Source organism: Aulonocara sp. 'chitande type north' Nkhata Bay, linkage group LG7, assembly GCF_057382095.1.
Source record: "Aulonocara sp. 'chitande type north' Nkhata Bay isolate Kocher_YH1m ecotype deep benthic linkage group LG7, A_spYH_male_GT1.1, whole genome shotgun sequence".
NCBI classification, from domain to species: Eukaryota; Metazoa; Chordata; class Actinopteri; order Cichliformes; family Cichlidae; genus Aulonocara; species Aulonocara sp. 'chitande type north' Nkhata Bay.
This window is the reverse complement of record NC_141350.1, coordinates 68,086,790-68,106,499: the sequence shown is the minus strand read 5'-3', so window position 1 is coordinate 68,106,499 and position 19,710 is coordinate 68,086,790. Positions and strand designations below refer to the sequence as shown.

Genomic DNA, 19,710 nt, shown 5'->3' with positions numbered 1-19,710 from the left:
CAGAATCGCTTTTAATCACCTGCCGCATAATTTCTTGGCTCCACCCCCAGCAGCTGTGACGCATCCACAGCCGGCACAGCTCAGAGAGACAGACACCACCAGTGCAGGTCTGCCTCATTCTGCATTTATTTATAGTTATTTTCTCAAAGTGCAGTAACACACATCCAAGTTAACATCCAGTGTGATGATCCCACTGTAAACACCGAATGCTTTACAAGAAATTTACAACATGAAAATGTGTGTATCAATACGAGTGGAGACACCAGCTATAATTTGCAAAGTGAATACAGCTGGATTTTAGATTTTTTTTTATTGTTGTCTGAACAGAATTAGGCCCCTCTACTGATATACTTCATTCCCTCTTTTTAAGTCCACCCTCAAAACTCACCTGTTTAAAATAGCTTATGTTTAAACCTCTGCATGCTTTTAACTTTTATCTGTTACTCTTATTATTGTGTATTTATTGTACAGTGTCCTTAGGTGCTCTGAAAGGCGCTATTTTTAAATAAAATGCATTATTATTATTATTATTATTATTATTATTATTATATAGCCTGAAGTTGGGTCTATGGTAAAACCGCCCTCAGCATCCTCTCTCTGTGACTGCAACAAACATGCTCCTGATGACTTCCTGATTTAATCATTAGTTTCAAGTCTCATTCAATAAAAAATGATATTAATTTTGTAATTTCTAGTCCCTCTGTGACTTGCATTGATCTGTTGTGGCTCTTCATCATAACGGAGCGATACGGCGTCTGCATCACTGCAGAGGCTGCGTCAGTCTCTTGCTCTCCTCTTACTCAAGAACAGCACACAAGATACTGCAGCTTCTCATCAGCACAGAGCCCAGCCCTGCGTCTGGATAACAACCATGGCCTCTGACTTGGAGGTGTGAATTCTCATCCCTGCTGCTTTACACTGCAAATTGCCATAACCTGAGGGATTAAAAATCATTTGGGATAACTATGACTCATTAAGTGCACAGTGTAGTGGATTATACTATATGGTGTAACAAAAAACACATGAATAAAAGGGCGCACATAGAAATGTTAAGGCTTCCTCGTACTGTTATTGTCCAACAGCACAGCTGCTTGAGCGCAAACACAGAAAAACACACAGTCATAAAAAGAAAGTACACTCTCTTTTAATTTTAGGGTAGACATCATAAAAACTCAGCTGGTCCTTAGAAGGTTTTAAAATTAGGTCAGCTTCAGATGAACAGTATTACACATCACACTGTGTCAGTATTTACTGAACAAATGAGGCCAAAACACAGAAGCAGTGTGTGAAAAAGTCCATCCTCACTGCTTCCATAGGAATTAAAAGGTGAGTTAATCAGATGCACCTGAGCAGATGATCCTCAGCCGGTGTAAGCAGCTCTATAAAAGCTGAAGTTGTGGCAGTTTGCTGGTTTGGAGGTGAAAACCCCCCCATCAAGATCTCCATCTCTGACTCTACAGGCTTCAGTAGAGTCAGGGACAGCATCACAGCATGGCTCAGGTTTATGAAGCTGAAATCGAACAAACCTCGAGGCAATGTCCTTTGGACAGGTGGAGATATCTCTCCATAATTTACAAAACTGAACACCCCATAGCAGCTGTCAGCATGGTGGTGGAGGGATGATGATCTGATTAGACCACAAACTCCTCTGTATACCAAAGTATTCTAGAGTCAGTGTGAGGCCGGGTGTCCCACAGCTGAAGCTTGGACCAAACTGGGTCTTCAGCAGGACGATGATCCAAGCACAGCAGCAGAACGGCTGAAGAAGAAAAGCATCGAGCTGCTGCAACGTTTCAAAGTCCAGTCCTCAAAGAGCTTAATGCTGCAAACCTCAATGAGGCAAAGAAACCAAAACTCCTCCACAGTGATGTGAGAGACTGATAAGTCACACAGGAAATCATCACTGCAACTTATTACTGCTAAAGGAGCTTCTCGAAGCTGCTGAATGCATGAGGCCCGTTTCTGCATGCTGCCTCGTGCTGCTGACACAGTGTAATATGTTTAGAACCTGCTAAAGACCAGATGATTTTTTATGTCCTAATCCAGAAAACCTTAGAACTGAAAGAGGGTCTTGTTCACAGTTTCTCAGAATAACACGTTGCATAATCAGAAACTGCACAGAGCAGGAAATTGAAGAAAGATGGTTTTGTACTGTTAGCAAAGGTGAGAAGCTTTGCTAACAGTACAGCTCCAACCTGACCAGCAGATGTGACTGCAAGAAGGGCCAATTCTGTCTCAGTAACATCCTGCATTAGCAACACTTTACATGCACAACATAAAGTGCCACAGCGTGTTAGACTGCTGTGGATTACACAAATCCTATGTCTGAATGCACTCACGGTCACAGCATCATGTGATCCATCCATGAGAGCAGCAGGTAACGTGAGCACAACTAGTTTGTTAGCAACATTTTTTAAGCTTGAGTTTGCCCTCGGTCTTTTGGATGTGCCAGTGCTTTGTGCTCCGTCTGGTTTATTTACAGCAGGTTTCTTTTTATAGTGACACAGAAACAGTCAACAGGACACCAAAGTAATTCTCAGACAATCTATGCAACAAACAAAGCAAAAAGGCACTCACAAATATATTAAAATCTCTAACAGTGAATCAGTTAATACACCACATTTTATACACATTTCACAAAATAAAGAGCTTTTCACACCAAGTCTGAAATTTTCACCAAACACCTGCTCTGACGTCTTGCACACAGTCTGTAATGTCATCCTTTCCTAACGTTACTTTTCTATTTATTTAAAAAGTAAAATCTGTAACTCATTCTGATTAACACATAACAGTTTGGGGGCTGATGTGGTGGTTTAACGTTTGTCTTACACACACAAGCTCCCTGGTCCAAGACCAGGAGGAGGAGCTACAAACCTACAGGGTTAAGATTATACCAATCCCAAACCTGGATTAAATGGGGGGGGGGGGGCTGCAGTTTCACCAAATGGAAATATGCAGCTCCATCTGCTGTGGTGGCTCCTTGGGACAACGACAAGGTGTTATTATTAATGTTGCAGCTCCATATTTACATTCAAGGACTCTTCTAGAGGAAAATAATCCTTTATTTTATGCTCGGCCTTGGTGAAGCCCCACATTTCGTTCACTGTCTGAAACAAGACAGTAACTTTTTTCTGATTGGCTGCCCCAAATAGAAGGTTTGAACAGAAAGTGGGTGGAGTTTAGGTCTAATCAGGCCACATTAGGAATATCTGTGCTTGCTGACATCATACAGAGCCATGTGTGTGCCATTCCCAAATTTCCCATATTTCATATGAACTTCCAGCACAGCAGATGTATGACTACAAATAAGGAAAAGCAGAATCAGTCCACTTTACTAGAGCAGCAAGGAAAAAAAATCTCTCCCAGGACTCAAACTGTGAGCAGCGAAATGATTAATGCCAACGCCTCCTGCCTCCAAATGTGGATCATTTTCCCCATTTAAACATGTAAAATCTTCATTTTTAATGCATGGGAACTAATCAGCAGATAGTAGATTGGTCTGAAGAAAAATTTTGCTCAGGCAAATGAAAACGAATGGGGCAAATATCCAAGAAGACAGACAAAAAAAACAAAATTTATCACAACAGCTATCTTTGACTTCAGCCTAGGTTCTAAATCTAGCCAAATCTAAAGCATCTAGCCTGCTGTTCCAGTATCACTTCTTTATTGGTGCATCTTAAAAGAGCCCCGTGACACACTGGTGGCATGGATGGATCTGAAAATGAGAAAGGAGTTGGCTGTTTTTAGTGACTTTAACAAACAATGTGCAAGTTTTTTTTGCAGTTTTCCAACTGTAGGAAAAACTTGGTGTGAAAAGACCTGAAGGCACAATAAAATACCAGCAACATTCAGAGAGAGTCACTGTTCTGTCGTGTTACCAAAGGAGGAACAGATGGTTCCAAAGTGGAAATAAAAAGTCCGTCCACGGCGTGAAACTGTTGGCATTAGGATGGTGTACTTGAAGACTTAGTATAAAAGTAGATGGAGAGAAAAAACTGTACGCAGCCCACACAGAACAGCGGGCATTCCACTCAACTTTAGAAAAACAAAAATCAGAGTCTCAAAGGTTCAAAAATCAGACAGAGCTCCCATGACTGGAACAGGGTCTGGACTTGTTTGATGATCAGTAAAAACAGGATAAAAAAAACAAAACCAGAAGATCTTTTTGTTTCCAGATAAGAGTTTTAAGAATTGACAGACACGCTTCCCCTGCCTGATGAGCGGTCAGTCCACTCTGGAGGACTGGCGAGCTCGATGGGGTCGAGCTGAGGAAAGACCACAAAACACAACCTCTGGCCCACATGTGTCGCCCTCTCTGCAGAAAGATAAAATCACAAGTTGTATTAAAACAAGTCAAATTAAACCCTACAAAGTAATTTCTTTAGAAACTCACCAATGAAGTTATAGATACACTTTGGTTTCTCTTTCCAATGCACACCCAGGAAGTAGACAGGTACACCCGTAAGCATGATGACTAGTCCAACACCGCAAACCACTGGCTCAGAGTAAAGACTGAATCCCAGCAGCACTGCCCAGAACATCAAGTAGCACACAGGAACCAGCAGGTTCACCTGTAGAAGACAGCAAGTACATGATGGGAAGTCAGTGAAACCTGACGAGTTGCAGATATGAACAGTTAACAGGTAACAGATGGTAGAAGCCTGCTGGGTTCACCTTGATGGGTCGGTACAAGTTGGGTTTCTTCCAGCGGTAGTACAGCAGGCCTGCGATGGTAACACCGTATGACAGGTAGTTGATGAAGGAGACGTAGTTGATCAGATTGTGTGTCTCTCCAATGCAGAGTATGATGATGGTGGCTGTGCACTGTAACACAAGGTTAGACGTGACTGCGTGAACATGACTGAAGAAGAGTTTTTGAAAGTTTTTCCCACATGCAGACTTTGGTTGGACGGGCCACTTTGGTAACACCCAGCAAAGTCAATCTGGTGACCAACTTTAAGATTTTAAGTCTATATTTGCTGTATGTCCGCTTAAACCAGGATGTGGCTTTATTCTGAGAGTTATAAGAAAAACAAAAAATCAGAAAAATAATAAGAAAAATTTGATCGTTTTCTTTTTGTTTACCTTTGTTTAGCTATTGTAACAGGTTCTCTTGCCATCTATGGACACTTGTTTTAGAAACCATGCCAAGTTGCCAAGTTTTATCACAACACTGTGCCTCCCCAATTCAGCTCCTTTTGTCCCGGACAAACCCCCAAACTGGTTAAAGAAGGGAGTCCACACAAGCAGTTTGTTTAAATTAAAAAAAAAAGGTTTTAAAAACCTTTGGTACCAAAATTGGTCACTCTCCTGCAGACTGACACATCTGTTTGTGAAAATCTATTTAACCGTAGCTGTAGGTTCTGGAGGAAAAGAAAATAATTATTTTTTTAAATATGCAAACACTTTTTGACTTTGTTTGATTTTTTAAAAGCTACAAATCTGATACGCTGATAGCGCTGGGTTCAGGGTTAGAGGTAATGGGACTTAAAGCTCACAGAGTTAGGGAGAAATTTTATAAAAATACTTAAAAACAGCACTGTGCAGTTAAAAACAATTAAAATACTGTTTATGTGTAGAAAGCACTGAAACTGAGACTTCTGTAATATCAATGTGTACATACGCAGACGAGCAGGGCGGGGATGGGCGTACATTTCTTATAGTGGATCATGGCCAGCAGGCTGGGGAGGTGACCTTCTCTAGCTCCCGAGAAGCACAACCTGTTGATAGGAAAACCAGCCCGAACTTAGCAGCTGCTTCATTATTTAAAACCACAGAAAAACAGGAAGTCCGGCTCACCTGGAAGACGTGAACAGGTAGCCGTTGATTCCTCCAAAGGTAGACAGAGCCACAGAGATCGGCATGATGACGGAGAACATTCCCAGCAGCTTCTCACCAAACGTCTGGAGAGCAGAACAACAGAAAGATTGACCAACACGCTCAGACCACAGCGGTGTTCTTTTAATCTGTTCCCGCAGACTCTGATTGGCTGAGCTAAGCTGAAATAGATTGCCTCACTTTTAAGCACACTGGAACAACGGGACAGGTACCCATGAGTCTGATTTAGTTAGAATCAACCAAACTTTCTTTTTCATCAGAACGTTGGGATATGAAGACACTTTTTGTTGAGTTTTATTTTCTTGACTTTGAGTCCTCTCCATAACCAAAGCTTAACACTGATTGGTTACTGATTGCATGTATACGTGTAAAGGTTTTACAATGTGTTGTGGGAGGGTTTTCAGTCTGTGTGTGCATATTTGACTACTTTGTCAATCCTAAATGTTAATGTATTTTATAGGGTATTTAGTATGTGGTGCTCTCTCCAACACTGGGGGATATAACTCAGCTGCATAACCAGCACAACATGTCAGAGGAAAAATGTGTAAATTTAGCTGTGGGAGGGCCTACCCCTTTAATAGTGGTTAACTTTACCTGGTTCATCAGGCTATGTCTCCAAATGCAGGCTTTGTCTGTCTTTGTGTTACACATGACTGCTCCCTTTCTACCTTTCCCCTCGAAACACAATTTAAAAAGCAGTTTGGTTGCATGAACACGTCATTTTCAGCAGAGTTGGACATCGAGACCATGATTTCCATGTTACTCACTACAGCCACAGCATTGGATGACAGCAGCTCCTCAGGCGACATGGAGGAGAAGTAGGCGATGTTGGTGAGCGTGTACACAAAGGTCACCAATGGGATGGAGATGTAGATGGCACGAGGTAGATTCCTGACCGAGGCCACGCACCATGCACAGACGACACAGTCCAAACCAAAACATTTACAACCACATGTGAAGTTGAGGGATGAGCTTTTCAAGCAGGAAGGTCTGGTGGTCAGCTCACTGAAACGAGTGAGCTGACCACCAGACAGCAGACTCCTTTCAAAGTGGAAATATTCGGCTTATTTCCCGTCATATATGGCACGTCCCTGTGGTGCATGTTCGGAATACTTTAATTATACCCAAGGAAATTATGTGGTTGCTCCAAGACATTAACAGTAACAGACTTAACTAATTAAATAATACAATACTTTACAAAGTTTACAGATTTAAGAAAAAGCACTAATATATTTTAACTCTAACCTGTGAAACTTTTACTGTAGAACATGAAATTAAAGTTTTAGATCAATGTCTGCACAGGAAGTCCCTGTGAGACAGAATCTCAGGCTTCACAGGTTTTTTTTTTACTCCTAGCTCTGTATGATGTCACGGACAGGGCATGTCCCTAATTTGATCATCTCAGGCAAAAAGAGCCCCACCCACTTCTCTTCCAATTTTCCATCAACCGATCAGAAGAAAGTTGATTTAAAAGGGGAGGAGCTAAACATCTCGTTTCAGACAGAGGATGAGCTGAGGGTCCGCAACACAGCCCAGTATGAGATAGAGGAGGATTATTTTGAACTGTGACTCATGCAAAGCTCCTCTAGCAGAGTCCAAGAATGAAAACATGGAAATGAGCAGAAAGGATCCACTTTAAAGGAAGTTGCATATATTTATATTTTACTCACATATTTGGTAACACGTCATAATAACCATCAGTGATAAATGGCAACCTGACAGTTAACTAAACTGTAGTACTGTTCCAAGCAGTGGAAAAATCATAAAATAATAAATAGTTAAATAATTATTTTACATGAAAACTGCTGCGGCCTCACAGGCCTTCAGCATCGGTCCTGTGTGTAATACATGACTTTTTTAAGTAACTCCAACAGTGAAGAGCCGAGGGGCAGACAAAAGGAAACAGAAGTCCCTCTGACTCATCAATGTACACCAGCTGTATGGTTTCCGATCCATTTACCTATTACTGAACATAAAAGTTAATTAACTAGAAATTTTCCATTTATTAACCCTGTCAGGTCTCAGTCATCATCAGCAATGACCTTAAGCCTCATTCTTTCCTACTAGATGTCATTTTTCTGTTGTTCTTGTGTGTCTTAGCAAACAGAAAGCAATAAATAAAGAAATAAAGAAAAGCGTGAACCTGTAAGCCTCACAGCCGGTTTTTATAAAGTGTTACCACGTCTTATTTAACACGGTCGTGGTGAATAAAAACGGAGAAATAATGAGGATCATGGAGCATCACTCTGCTGAAAAAAGAAAGTTGTAGCAGCCAAAAACAAACATTAAAGGAAGTGTTAGACATCATTTGGTTTGATTGACAGAGGATTACAAAAGTGCAAGATTAGTTTTCAGATTATATTTTGGTCTCAGCAGTTGTCGATTAATCTGCAGAACAAAAAAAAATTGCAGCACATTAACAATCTCATTTGCTAAGTAGGACCTTTTGATGAGTTGGTGGTGATCTGGTTACTGTAAGCAGGCTAGTTTCTCACTTTCCAGTCTCCTTGATTTTCCTTGATGTCTGACGTTTCCTTTAAAGTTTCATTTGGATGAAGTTCTCGTGTTTGGGCACTTACATATCTTCAGAACGTTCCCAATAATTTGTGAAAGCAAAACCACGGTGATGAGAAGTGTGAATATTCACCGTCTGGGTTCGACCACCTCCTCTGTCACGTAGTTGAGGAAGTTCCAGCCGCTGAAGGCGAAGGACGCCTGCAGGAAGGCGAGCGCGATCTGCCCAACCGACGGCGTCCTCTCCAGAGAGAAGGCCACCTGAGGCGTCAGCGCCTCGTAGTTTCCTGGTGGTTACATGAGACATCAGAGCTTTTAGCTTTACCTCAGGAAGTGGAAAAGCGTCAGATCTGTTGAGGGCTGGCAGATTTACCATTGAAGATCTGGACCAGACCAACTACAATGATGAGGCCCAACGCCATCAGCTTCCCCACCGTGAAGACGTCCTGGATCCTGGTGGCCATGCGGACGCTGGAGCAGTTCACCCAGGTCAGCAGCACTGAGGCGAGCACAGAACCTCGTTAACGACACACTCGGGAGGACAGAGAGTGCTCAGAACATCTCTACAGTTTAAAGGTCAAACTTGGCACGACTCCATTAAAGATCAAAAACTATCAGCTGATTCTGAGGGGGGTTTATTACTGCAGAAAGCTCTCCTCAGGAAATGAATGCTTAGGATTTGTTATTTTCTTTCTGCACAGCTAAATAACCTCCACACATTAATGAAACTTTTAAATGAACCACCAATAAGCAGTAACGTGTCTCTAAGCTCAATCCTTCTGGGCTCAGGTGCTCCTGTTCACAGCTGCATGCTGGAGGTCACCGCTCTGTGGAGCCACATCTGGGCTGAGAGTTAAAAAATAATGATGGAAAAAAGTTTAAAATTTAAGCCCTCCTTCACATTTCCCAAAGCCCTATGGTGGGCCCTCGGGGCTTATGTTTGACAGCCCTGATTGGGGGGAAGGACAACTCTGATTTCTTTGAGAGTCAAGGAAAAGGCTATGGAAGTCAATCCAGACAGAAACATCTGGAGTGGAACCTCTAAGCTGCTAGCGATGGCCTTTCCTCAAGGCAAGGAGGAAAGGCCTCCTGGAGTAAGACCTGTCTGGGTAAGAGGACAACACAGGTTTGGATCACCAGTCCCCGTCTGACTGGGACTGAGCTGGACATCACTGGAGACTGACCAAAGGTTGCTGGTCTGGACTGAGATCAACACGTAAAGCCGGTGGAGTGCTCCTTTAATAAGATCAGCAGCAGTATCTGGTCTCCATCAGGCGGTCCCAGTGCGGGTACTCTCACCGGCAGTGGGCGGCAGCAGCCGGTTACCCTGGGAGGCAGGAATGTGGGAAAAGGCCGAGTGAGAGAGGGCGTGATTGTTTCACCTCGTCTATCACTGTCAGCGGCTTTCCCCTGCTCGCTCTCATGGTGGCCTCGCTCTCCGGCACAAAGGCAGGCTGTCAGCCACACAAAACAAACCACTTCCGTTGCGAAGGGCGAACAAAACCGTCTGGGTGCCCCTCGGCCACCCTCCGAGGAGGCCGGATCGAGCTCACGTTTCAGGATCCCGTTCCAAGAACGAGTGTGAAGGAGGGCGTCAGGAGTCCAGCTGTCTCTCTTCAGATTCCAGCTCAGACATTATTTACTCATTGATCAGGCATTTGCAGCCAGTTACAAGACATCAACCAATTAGGCAGCCCGAGGGGTCGTGACCTCTGCTCGGGCTGTCCTCACTGACTGTCCTTACTGACTGTCCTTAAACGTCTAATGACACTCGCTGTCTTTGAATCAATTCTTGATAAAAACAGCTGAATTTTTCGAGTCACACCCTGCTTTTAAGATTTTTTCTCAGATCTAAGAGTTTTTATTTTACCCCACTGGATTAGTGAACTTGCAGAGTTTTTATAGCCAGCCTTTCCAGTCACTCCATAGTGTAGTAGCTTACACATTTACCTAACAAGCCAAGGCCATCAGTCCAAACCCAGGAGGAGACAGTCCCCTCACGGACAACTTCACAGTGAAAGGAATGGGACCAAAGAGTTAGCTTATGTCCTCCATGTTAATGTGTCTAACAGCTTAATTCAGTGCTGACAAGCAGTAACTGTTTGAGACATTCAGACAGTCTTTGCAAAGGTCCAGGTAACATGGAAATGACCCTGTACTGACAGTTTACAGCCATCTATTAGATTCCTGTTGTTATGTGCTGGAGTACAAATGTATATAAAAACTGGCAAGTGTTAAAAGAGCTGCACTTCCTCTGATGTCCAAAGTTCAAACTACAGCAGAAAAACAAATGTTTGCAGCTGATACAAACACAGTTTTGCTCTCTATAGACAGACTTCGCTCAGCTAACTGGAGCGTCTGTGCTGTTGTCACTTCTACCTCCATAAAACACACACGGTGACCAAAATTTCAGCACTGAGGTTTCATGACTGGACCTCCCAAAACCAATCACGTGTGACTTTAATGCACTTTTATACAGAGTTTATAAATACATGAAACTGCCATGATTTGAACTGTGTAACAGAAATGCTGGACAGCCGTGAGAGGGCAGAAAATCTGCAGAGCCGAAGAGCAGAGAAAGCAGCCGGGTCACTTTTCTCGCCGTCTTTCTTCTCGTTCTTTACACAGAGCTCACTTCATGTGTGAACAACTGAGCATGAAAGCCTTCGACGAGGGTTTGTTCAAAAGTGTGTGCCATTATGCTCATTTCTACCATTCACTGCACTTTGTCGCTCTCTATGAAGGCAGACTTTTGACTCTGCTTTGGAGTGTAGCCTTTCAGAGCAGCTATAAACACTCAGCTTTGTGCAAACTGTTTGCTTTCAAGCAGAATGTGAAACAAACATCCCTCTGCTGCTGCTTCTTCAGTTCATTCACACCCTGAGCACCAAACCGCTCTATAGAAACTGTAAACTGCCACACACATGATGCTGAATAATGGACACACTGACAGACAAAACATGGATAATCTTTGATTCGGAGGGTTTAAATGATTTTAGCTCATCTCATCTCCTGGTCCTGCTCTTCTTCCTCCTCCAGGATTCCAATGCATTTTTTATTAGAAGCATTTTAACACACTTTACTCTCCTCCGACATTCAAGTAATGCTGCATCACTGCTCTCTGGAGCACAGAGGGAAGATGAGCACACAACGAGCAGCACGGCAGACTCGCAAGCCGCAATCTGCAGCTCCATGACGTAATTCTCCACGCTGCATCACACCGAACATGTGATTTTTTTTATTAAAGGCTTTTTTTACACAGAATTTCTGCCTTATTCATTCTTCCCGTTGGCCACTCCAGACAAAATCCCCCAAATCTGGAAACACATTCAAGCTCTGTTAAAAAGAGCAACCAGTATGTTTCTGATCAGCACAACTGTTTCTAAAGATGAATGCTGAGCAGCAGTATCAGGAGACACAGCTGAGGTCAGAGGTTTCCATCCACTCGTCACAGGCTTGAACCTCACAGTCATTTTGGGCTTTTAATGATTTCTTTGAGCGGTTCTTCTTCCAGCATGGACAGTTTTAAAAAACTTAAAAACAGGATCTGGGTGCTCAAGTCTGAATTGATTTTGATGTTTACGTGCACATGCTGAAAGCTTGTGATAAATGATGTTGGAGGTTCTACAATGTCTTCAAACTTGGCCGAGGCCTGTTAGCTTCTCATTAGTGATCATGGTTAATTACGACTGACAGATTCTCTCTGCAGCATAAAAAGGATTTGTTTGACAGCATTCACTGGATTGACCAATACTGGGAACAATGGGAAAGTCCAGCCATCTCAGTGAAGATCTGAAAAGCAGAACTGCAGATTTACACAAGTTGGGAAAGTCTCTCTGAGCCGTTTCTGAGCAAGGATCCAAGATCACACAAGTACAAGTTACTCAGATCTGTCCCCACTGAGGTCTGGGAGACACCCAGACTGTCCCCCTCAGATGACAGGAAACTGTTAGGATGTTCAGGAACTACCCGGGCCATTATTATGTTATGTTCAGGAACATAGCCTGCCATTGGACTAGAATCTGCTGGAACACCAGTGTCACTTCCACAGTGAAGCCAGTCTCACATCTCCATGGACCAAGAAAGAAGCTCCTGCTCCAAAATCAACGAGCTCAACTGAAATCTGCCCACGTGGACGAGCCAAACGGCGTCTGGAGAAAGGTTTGATGGTCAGACGAGACAAAGATGGAGCTGATTGGAGGAGCAAAGGTGAGGCTTTCAACCCTGAGAACACTGCAGCTGTGACGCATGGCGGTGGCAGCATCACGCTCTGGGCTGTTTCACTGCCAGTGGTTCTGGTACATTAGACAAAGTGGATGGAATAAAGAAGGAGGACTACCTCCACAATCTTCAACTTCTCCAACCAACAGCTAGACGGGTGAAACTTGGACATAGTCTTGGGTTCCAACAGGACAATGATCCCAAACACTGCATTTGGATAAACCAAGTTAGCATTAAGCTTATGGAATGGGCCTCCCAAAGCCTCGACCTCAACGCTGCTGAAAATTTGTGATATAAGCTTAACAGTTGAGTCTGTGACAGGAAACCAAACAATATACATGAACTCTACTGACTTTTCCAAGAAGAATTATACCAGAAGCCTGTTGATGGGTACCAAAAGGATCTTGGTTGAGGTACAACAAATATTAATGCAGGTGAATGTATATTCTGATACGCCACGAAAATCTGCCATTTGAATCAAACAGTCTAAAGGCACCTTTTAGAAAAAGTTTCTGGGACAACGAATTTGGTTGGAAATGTGTTTCATCACTACAGCGTCCGAGGTGTTGCCTGTTATGTACATCCCGATTCGTACTGCATCTCCTGTGGGCCTGAAGGATCGACCTTATAGGTTTTCCACAGAAGACAAAACAATGAAGCAATTCTTCTGACTTGATGAACTGGCCTCACACTGATCAAAGTGTGTTTGATAAAGTTATCACTCACGGAGACAGGTGGCAGACAGCATCCGTGTCGCCATGTACGGTGGAACGCAGTTTGGGAAGACCGGCTGCAGTATGTAGCTGGAGAAGGTAAGCGCGATGACGGCCAGCGTGGTCGGATACATGATGAGGACGGCGCTCCACAACAGGAGGAATCTGGAAGAGAGAAGGAGCTTCAGTGACAAACACAGATTCAGAAACTCTCCATAACTCAGCAGGACAGCAAAACACGAGGCAAAGCCCTCGCCGTGGATTTCACTGGTGAATATAAAAAAGACCACGTCCAGTGTGAGTGCAGCTAAAGAACCTCTAGACTTCTGGAGTCTTCATGGCACTCGTAAGACAGTCCAGAATAACCGGGCTCTGTGGCCCAAACTGTTTCCTTTTGTTCGTCATGTCTTTGACAGAAGGACTGTAACGGGTTTCTATTGCAGCGAAATCTCTTTCTGTATCATGACCCACTTTAGGCCATCCTCCAGTTTGATTTGAGGTGTGAAGCGAGCAGCAGCAGCAGCGTCCTGATGGCATCACCTTCATCCACCACAACGAGACGCTTCTGCTACACACATTCGAGTTAATGAGTCTGCGTCCTTCCAACGAAGTGTCGTAACTAGAAAAATTTACATGAACAACAACTCAGAAAGTTTTTGGTACACAACCTGCCTGTATGACGGCAGAACGTAAATGTTCGGTTGATGGTAAGAACCTGCTGGTTAGCTGTGCTAATTCATGTCTTCCATATCTGTCTCCATGTGTAGTATGAAGCTACACCCTTTACCTGTCCATGTAGACTGACCTACATTGGTCAAGAAAGTTATTTACTGGCATTAACCCTGATAAAAAAGTCATATTTCTTTATTGTACAGTACTGTGGCAAAGAGTTTGCTCCTTTTCTCTTTTATGTTATTTCCACATTTGAATTTAAAAGCACTTATAGCGGTCTCAGGTTAGTCTCAGGCCCCTGACATTTAGATTTCCATCATCCTAATCCTAATTCAGTGAAGAGTACTGGACACACAAAGGGTCACTCACCCCGTCAGACCTCCAAATATCTCTGTGACATAGGAGTAGTCGCCTCCAGATTTGGGAATGGTGACGCCCAGTTCAGCATAGCAGAGGGAGCCCAACGCAGCGATGCAGCCTCCCAGCACCCAGACCACTAAAGCCACTCCCACCGAGCCCGAGTGCTCCAGGACACCCTTAGGAGAGATGAAGATCCCGGAGCCGATGATGTTCCCTATCAGACACATTTAACAGGAGTCGAGATCTTTAATATCTTGTATGTTGAATAACCCAGGTCACATGAGGTATGTGTCACTTTGGGGTGCTTTGTTGGTGAGCTGTTATGGTTGCCATGGTTGCCATTAGTTTTTAATCATTCCTTGTGTTTTCTTACTTCTCATGCCTTTTTTCTTGTCCTGTCTATGTCATGTTTCATGTTAGTCTCCTGGTTACTTCCTGGTTTACTTTGTTAGTTTTTTCCTGGTTTTGTTAGGCCTGTGATAGATGGGTGACCTGTCCGGTGTGTGAGCCCTCCCACCTTGCCCTGGGACACCTGAATTTGATAACCAGAAGATGGATGGATGGATAATGTCTCATATTGTCAAACGCCTCAACTCCTCTCTCTTCATCTTTATTTTTGTTGTTGTTGTTGTTGTTTTGGGCCGGGGACACATTGTACATTCATTTGTATTCATGTATTCTGGTGACACAAACATGAGGATCAGGGGTTAGTGTGCCTGTCTGCAAGTCAGGTAGAAGTCAGAATTGATTTTGCAGGGGACGCCCAAAGCATCAGCTCTAAGGAAGGATGAAGAGCTTCAAGCTTTATGAGATACATTCAGGAGAATTTGGCTTTTGCTTGCTGTCAGTCCAGAAATCTGCCAAATACTAAAAAAGAGTAAATGAGACCCAGAAAACAATGCAAAGAATGAAGCTGGAGGTAGAGACCCCACAGGTCCTGATTGTTCTCTTATTGGTCACATAGCACCATCCTTCTTGCACGTGCTTCTCACATGTGACTTCTTTGTCAGAGAACATCCTGAACATTTCTACTGCTCCAAAGTCCAAACTGGTCCCCTCTGAGTTTATATAGAGGACATAAAGACACAAAGAGCTCCATAACAGAGTGAGTTAGAGAAGGACATAAAGGCCATAGCTCAGGATGGGAACAATTCCTCCTGCCCAGAGCCTCAGTATGCAGCGTGGAGTACCAGTAGATCCGACACATTCAGTCTACAGCACTACCAGTAGCGTGGCAGAAGGCAGCCAAGTGGCACACACAGCCATTACATAACCAGACATAAATTATCCACTCCAGTCTGCAGAGGTGGGAAGTGACCGACTCACCTTCTGCAGCAGCTCATTCCTGCAGCTTCCTCTCTGAAACATGTCAGCGTTGAAGGGATTAAAAGGTCAAGAAAAAAGATTTGAGTTTGTTTTAATCTACAGAAACATGACTTCAGATGCAGAGCTTCCTGCAGCGTGCAGAGCAGCCAGTTTGTTCCCTCCGTCTCTCTGTGAATGGAAAGGTGTTTCAGCATTCTGCACACAAAACCTTCCTCTTGTTCTGGAGGGAAAAAACATAAAGCCAAGTGTGGATGAGGTCCAGTTAGCCAAGACCTGCACCAACACCCACGGAGGCAGCAGGTTAGCAGCCTGGGTTCAATGCCTTGGAGCACTCCATTTACTCGATAATAAAACCACTGTAGGTCGGCCGTAACAGCTGGAATCCTCATTACACACCGGAAAACTGAACTGATCACTTGTGGTGAAAAAGAAATGAAAGACAGCTGCTTTAAACCACAGAAATGTTTCGTTGTGTGCAGAGTGTCGGCCTATCACAGCAGCTTGTTTAAGCCTATAAAACACATTTTAGTTACTCATTGTGTTTTTACCCTGAGGTGAAACCATGTGAGCTTCTTGGATAATAACATGGATGAGCTCGGTGAACTGAGAGACTCATCATGAGTGTAGTTTGATGTGTTTGATGGAGACATGGCTGCACTCACACCTCACAGACACAGTGTGGGTACCAGGCCTTTGGAGGTTTTGGGTGGACAGGGACGTTAATCCAAGCGGTAAGAAGGAGCTGAGGAACTGGAATAACAGCATGAACCCGGACACGTGACCATGAAGGAACATTGAGGAGACTGTTGTTGTGATTTGGCGTTGTATATAAAAATATAAAATAAAAATCGATTTGAACGTTACTGCTGCTCGGATGTTAAACCTCCGGCTAATGCATCCATATTGTTTGATGAGGGAATTTCCCCCCCATCACTGCTTAGATTCCTCCATCAGCTGATGCAGAGACCATCCACACGACTGTGGTGAACAGCTAGACATACATCTGAATACTTCCTCTAACATCTGTTTCTGCTGCCACAAGGACAGATGAGGAAAATCTTTCCCTGCATCATAAAGATCCTTGTTACAGTTTTTTCTTGGTGAGTTGTTAAAGATTTATTTCATTTCTATTAAATTCTGCTCCTTCTTTTGTGGAGTTTTTACCTTGTTGAGCTATTTTATTTTATTTAAGCTATACTGTTAGAAGGCATTTTGTGCCTGCTAGTAGACCACAAGGTTAAAATAACCCATCGTGATAACTTAGAGTAACTCTGGTAAGACAGCAAATAGAAAAGGAGACTTTCAGGGCTGTGAATGACTCCAGATCTGATTCTTGTCTTTCTTCCTTGGTCAGATCATCTGCCACCATAGTTTGTGCTTACATTCCTATGCTGATGATACACCTCTTTATCTCAGTACCTAACCCTCCACTCAGCTCCTCCCACAATCACTTGCAACTGTCTGCATGAAATCAAAACACGGATGTCATCTAACCTACTCAAACTCAACAGAAATAAAACACAGCTCTTGGTTGTGAGCCCCAGAGTCCGACTCCAGCAGACTAAAAATCTTCTCATTGACATGAACCCCGAGGTGTTGTTCTGGACGCTACGCTCATCATATCTGTCACCACAGCAGCTTTTTTACACCTTTCGATTTTGGCCATTACTCATTGATTCTGTAGCAGACTCTCCTCCGTGCCTCTGTCTCCACCTCGATTATTACAATGAAGTTCTGTTAGTGATTTCCAGCTCCAGTATGTCCAGAACTTATATGCCAGGCTTCTAACTCACGCTGACCTCTGGGAACATATCATCCCCACCTACAAAGCTCCACTAGCAAATCCGTTAATGCTCTGGCCCCTCGTTACCTACTAGGGAAAACCTGCTACTCCATGCTGCTAAGCCGTGGGCCTACTTTCTGTCCCTCACAAGAGAAAGGTCATTTATCCCCATACATCCTAAATGACGTTAATGGGAGTGTAAAATATGGCACAGGTATGTATGGTTGGGTTTATGCACAAAAACAAAATCAGTCTGTTGGTTTGAAAACGGAAAAAAACAACAAAATCCTGTGTTAAAGTCCAAAGTTCTGCCGACATATACACCAACCACAGCCTCCTCCCTGCATTGATCCACTTCACTGTTTTGCTCCTCTGTGCTATCTAAAGCCACCACGGCGGTCCTCTTGAACCTGGCTCCAGCAGTGAGTCCGTCCCCACAGACTCTCATGTAAAAACTTCACATTTTACAGCACATTTACAGTGATTTTATGTTGTTTTACATTTGACATGTAAAATCACAATTTATTTATGTAGATTTAATGATATTCTAAAATATCATTAAAAGCACACTGTAAAATACTTTTATATTACTTTTTTTTTTTTTTTACAGTGCAGAAATAAACATGTTTGCAGCCAAGAGACTCTCCAGAGAGGCCTGGGTCTGCTCTGGAACTCGTTTCAGAAGCACCTCACCAGGAGGCCTCCAGGTCTGATTATTGAGGGGGCCATAACCCTCCTAACCCCCTGGAAATTACGCCCCTGGAACCACCACAACTGGTTTCTTTCAGCGTGGGCAGTTCCTCGCTCTTCGTCCCTAAAGGAGAGCCCAGAAACCCTGGAGAGGAGGCTCATTTCCATTGCTCGTATCTGTGATGTCATTCTCACAGTCCCCACTCAGAGTTTGTGAGTGTAGACGTAGGTAAGAATGCAGATCGACAGCTTTGCTTTCAGACTACGCTCTCATCATCACAGCACACCGTCAATGATCTTGAGGCCGCCATAGTGCGCAGCATCCACTTCTTGGCTGTGTCCAACATTCTGTGGATAAAACCTTTGTACAGAAACTTCAGGCTGTAAACAAGTTTATTTCTCTGCGTGTAAAGCTGGACAGTTTAACATGAGAGTATCTGCCTCAAGTGGACATTAGAGGAACTGCACTTTTTGGCACTTCAGCACCAGGCTCAGTCCCTGAAGGATTCTGTCCGCCAGTGCTGAAGGAAACCTACAGCCATGTATGAGGCTCAGTACAATATAAAAGTTCCTCCTTGTGTCTGTGTGCCAAGCAGAAAAACACAGTTTATATATTTTTTAAAAAGTACTCATTTAGCTTAGATAAACTCTTTTTTGTGCACCACAAGCAGTTTGGGTGCTGATTGGCTCACTGCAAACATGCCCAGCATCAAACGGAGGAACAACAAGAGCCCGTTTGAAGCTGACAGTAGTTTTAAGTCAGACTTGAGCTCCTGCAGGCCTCCCCCCTCCATCCACCCTGGATGATGCTCCTCTTTAAAGCTCCCAGCTTCTCCTTCTGCTCCAGCAGACAATGATCTTCTGCTTCACCACAGCCTGCTCCTGGACTTCATGTATTTCAGCCACGTAAGCACTACAACTCAATTTGATGTGAACCCACAACAAATATGGACTCCCTCATTTTTCTACCCCCACAAGCTGTGAGTTTCCTGTGCAGCTTTCAGCTTATAATCAGCCACAGAGGAGCTGGTCCGTTTCAGCACAGCTCTGATAAAGAACGAGTTTCATGTAAAGTTCTGCTGCACTAAATCAAAAGAAGAAGGAATCTCCTTGTTTTTCAGCCTCACCTATGATGATGGTGCAGGCGCTCAGCAGCCCGATCTCCTTCTTCAGAGTCACTCTGTCGGGGATCTTCTTCTCCTCCTTCCTGCCGTGCGTCCCGGTGCCGTGCGGCCGGGAGCAGATGCTGCCGCTGTTCTGTCCATCCATGTCCGCCTACCCGGGTCCGGTCCGATCCTCCCAGTCCCAGTACTCCCAGTGCTCCTGTCCTCTCCTCACTCCGCATTCATGCAGACTGAATGGGCTGCGCTTGCGCAACAACCTGCCGCTGTCCAGGGTAGAATGTTAAATACCCAGGACTCACCAAGAGGCGTTCAAGGACACCGAGAGGAAAACGGCCCGAGCACTCTCACCTTCTCCCGGTCCTGCCGAAAGGGATTAGTGCAAGACGTTTAAGGACCAGAGTCTTCTTTTAGTCTAAGTGACGGAAAGAAACTCCCCAATTCTGTAAGGATTTAAAGACATTTCATATTT

The 19,710-nt window shown here is 43.9% G+C and overlaps 1 protein-coding gene across 1 annotated transcript; it reads right to left on the bottom strand.

Moving 5' to 3' along the window:
* Window positions 1–109: 109 nt before the first annotated feature.
* On the bottom strand, window positions 110–19,456 carry slc7a10b (solute carrier family 7 member 10b). The gene is made up of 11 exons (XM_086302175.1): window positions 19,245–19,456; window positions 14,328–14,532; window positions 13,300–13,451; window positions 8,726–8,851; window positions 8,486–8,639; window positions 6,606–6,729; window positions 5,800–5,903; window positions 5,624–5,720; window positions 4,675–4,824; window positions 4,394–4,571; window positions 110–4,315 (listed from the first exon to the last, which is right to left on the bottom strand). Exons 1-11 carry the CDS (start codon window positions 19,384–19,386, stop codon window positions 4,185–4,187), a joined length of 1,563 nt encoding a protein of 520 aa, XP_086158301.1. The 5' UTR covers window positions 19,387–19,456; the 3' UTR covers window positions 110–4,184.
* Between the last annotated feature and the right edge of the window lie 254 nt (window positions 19,457–19,710).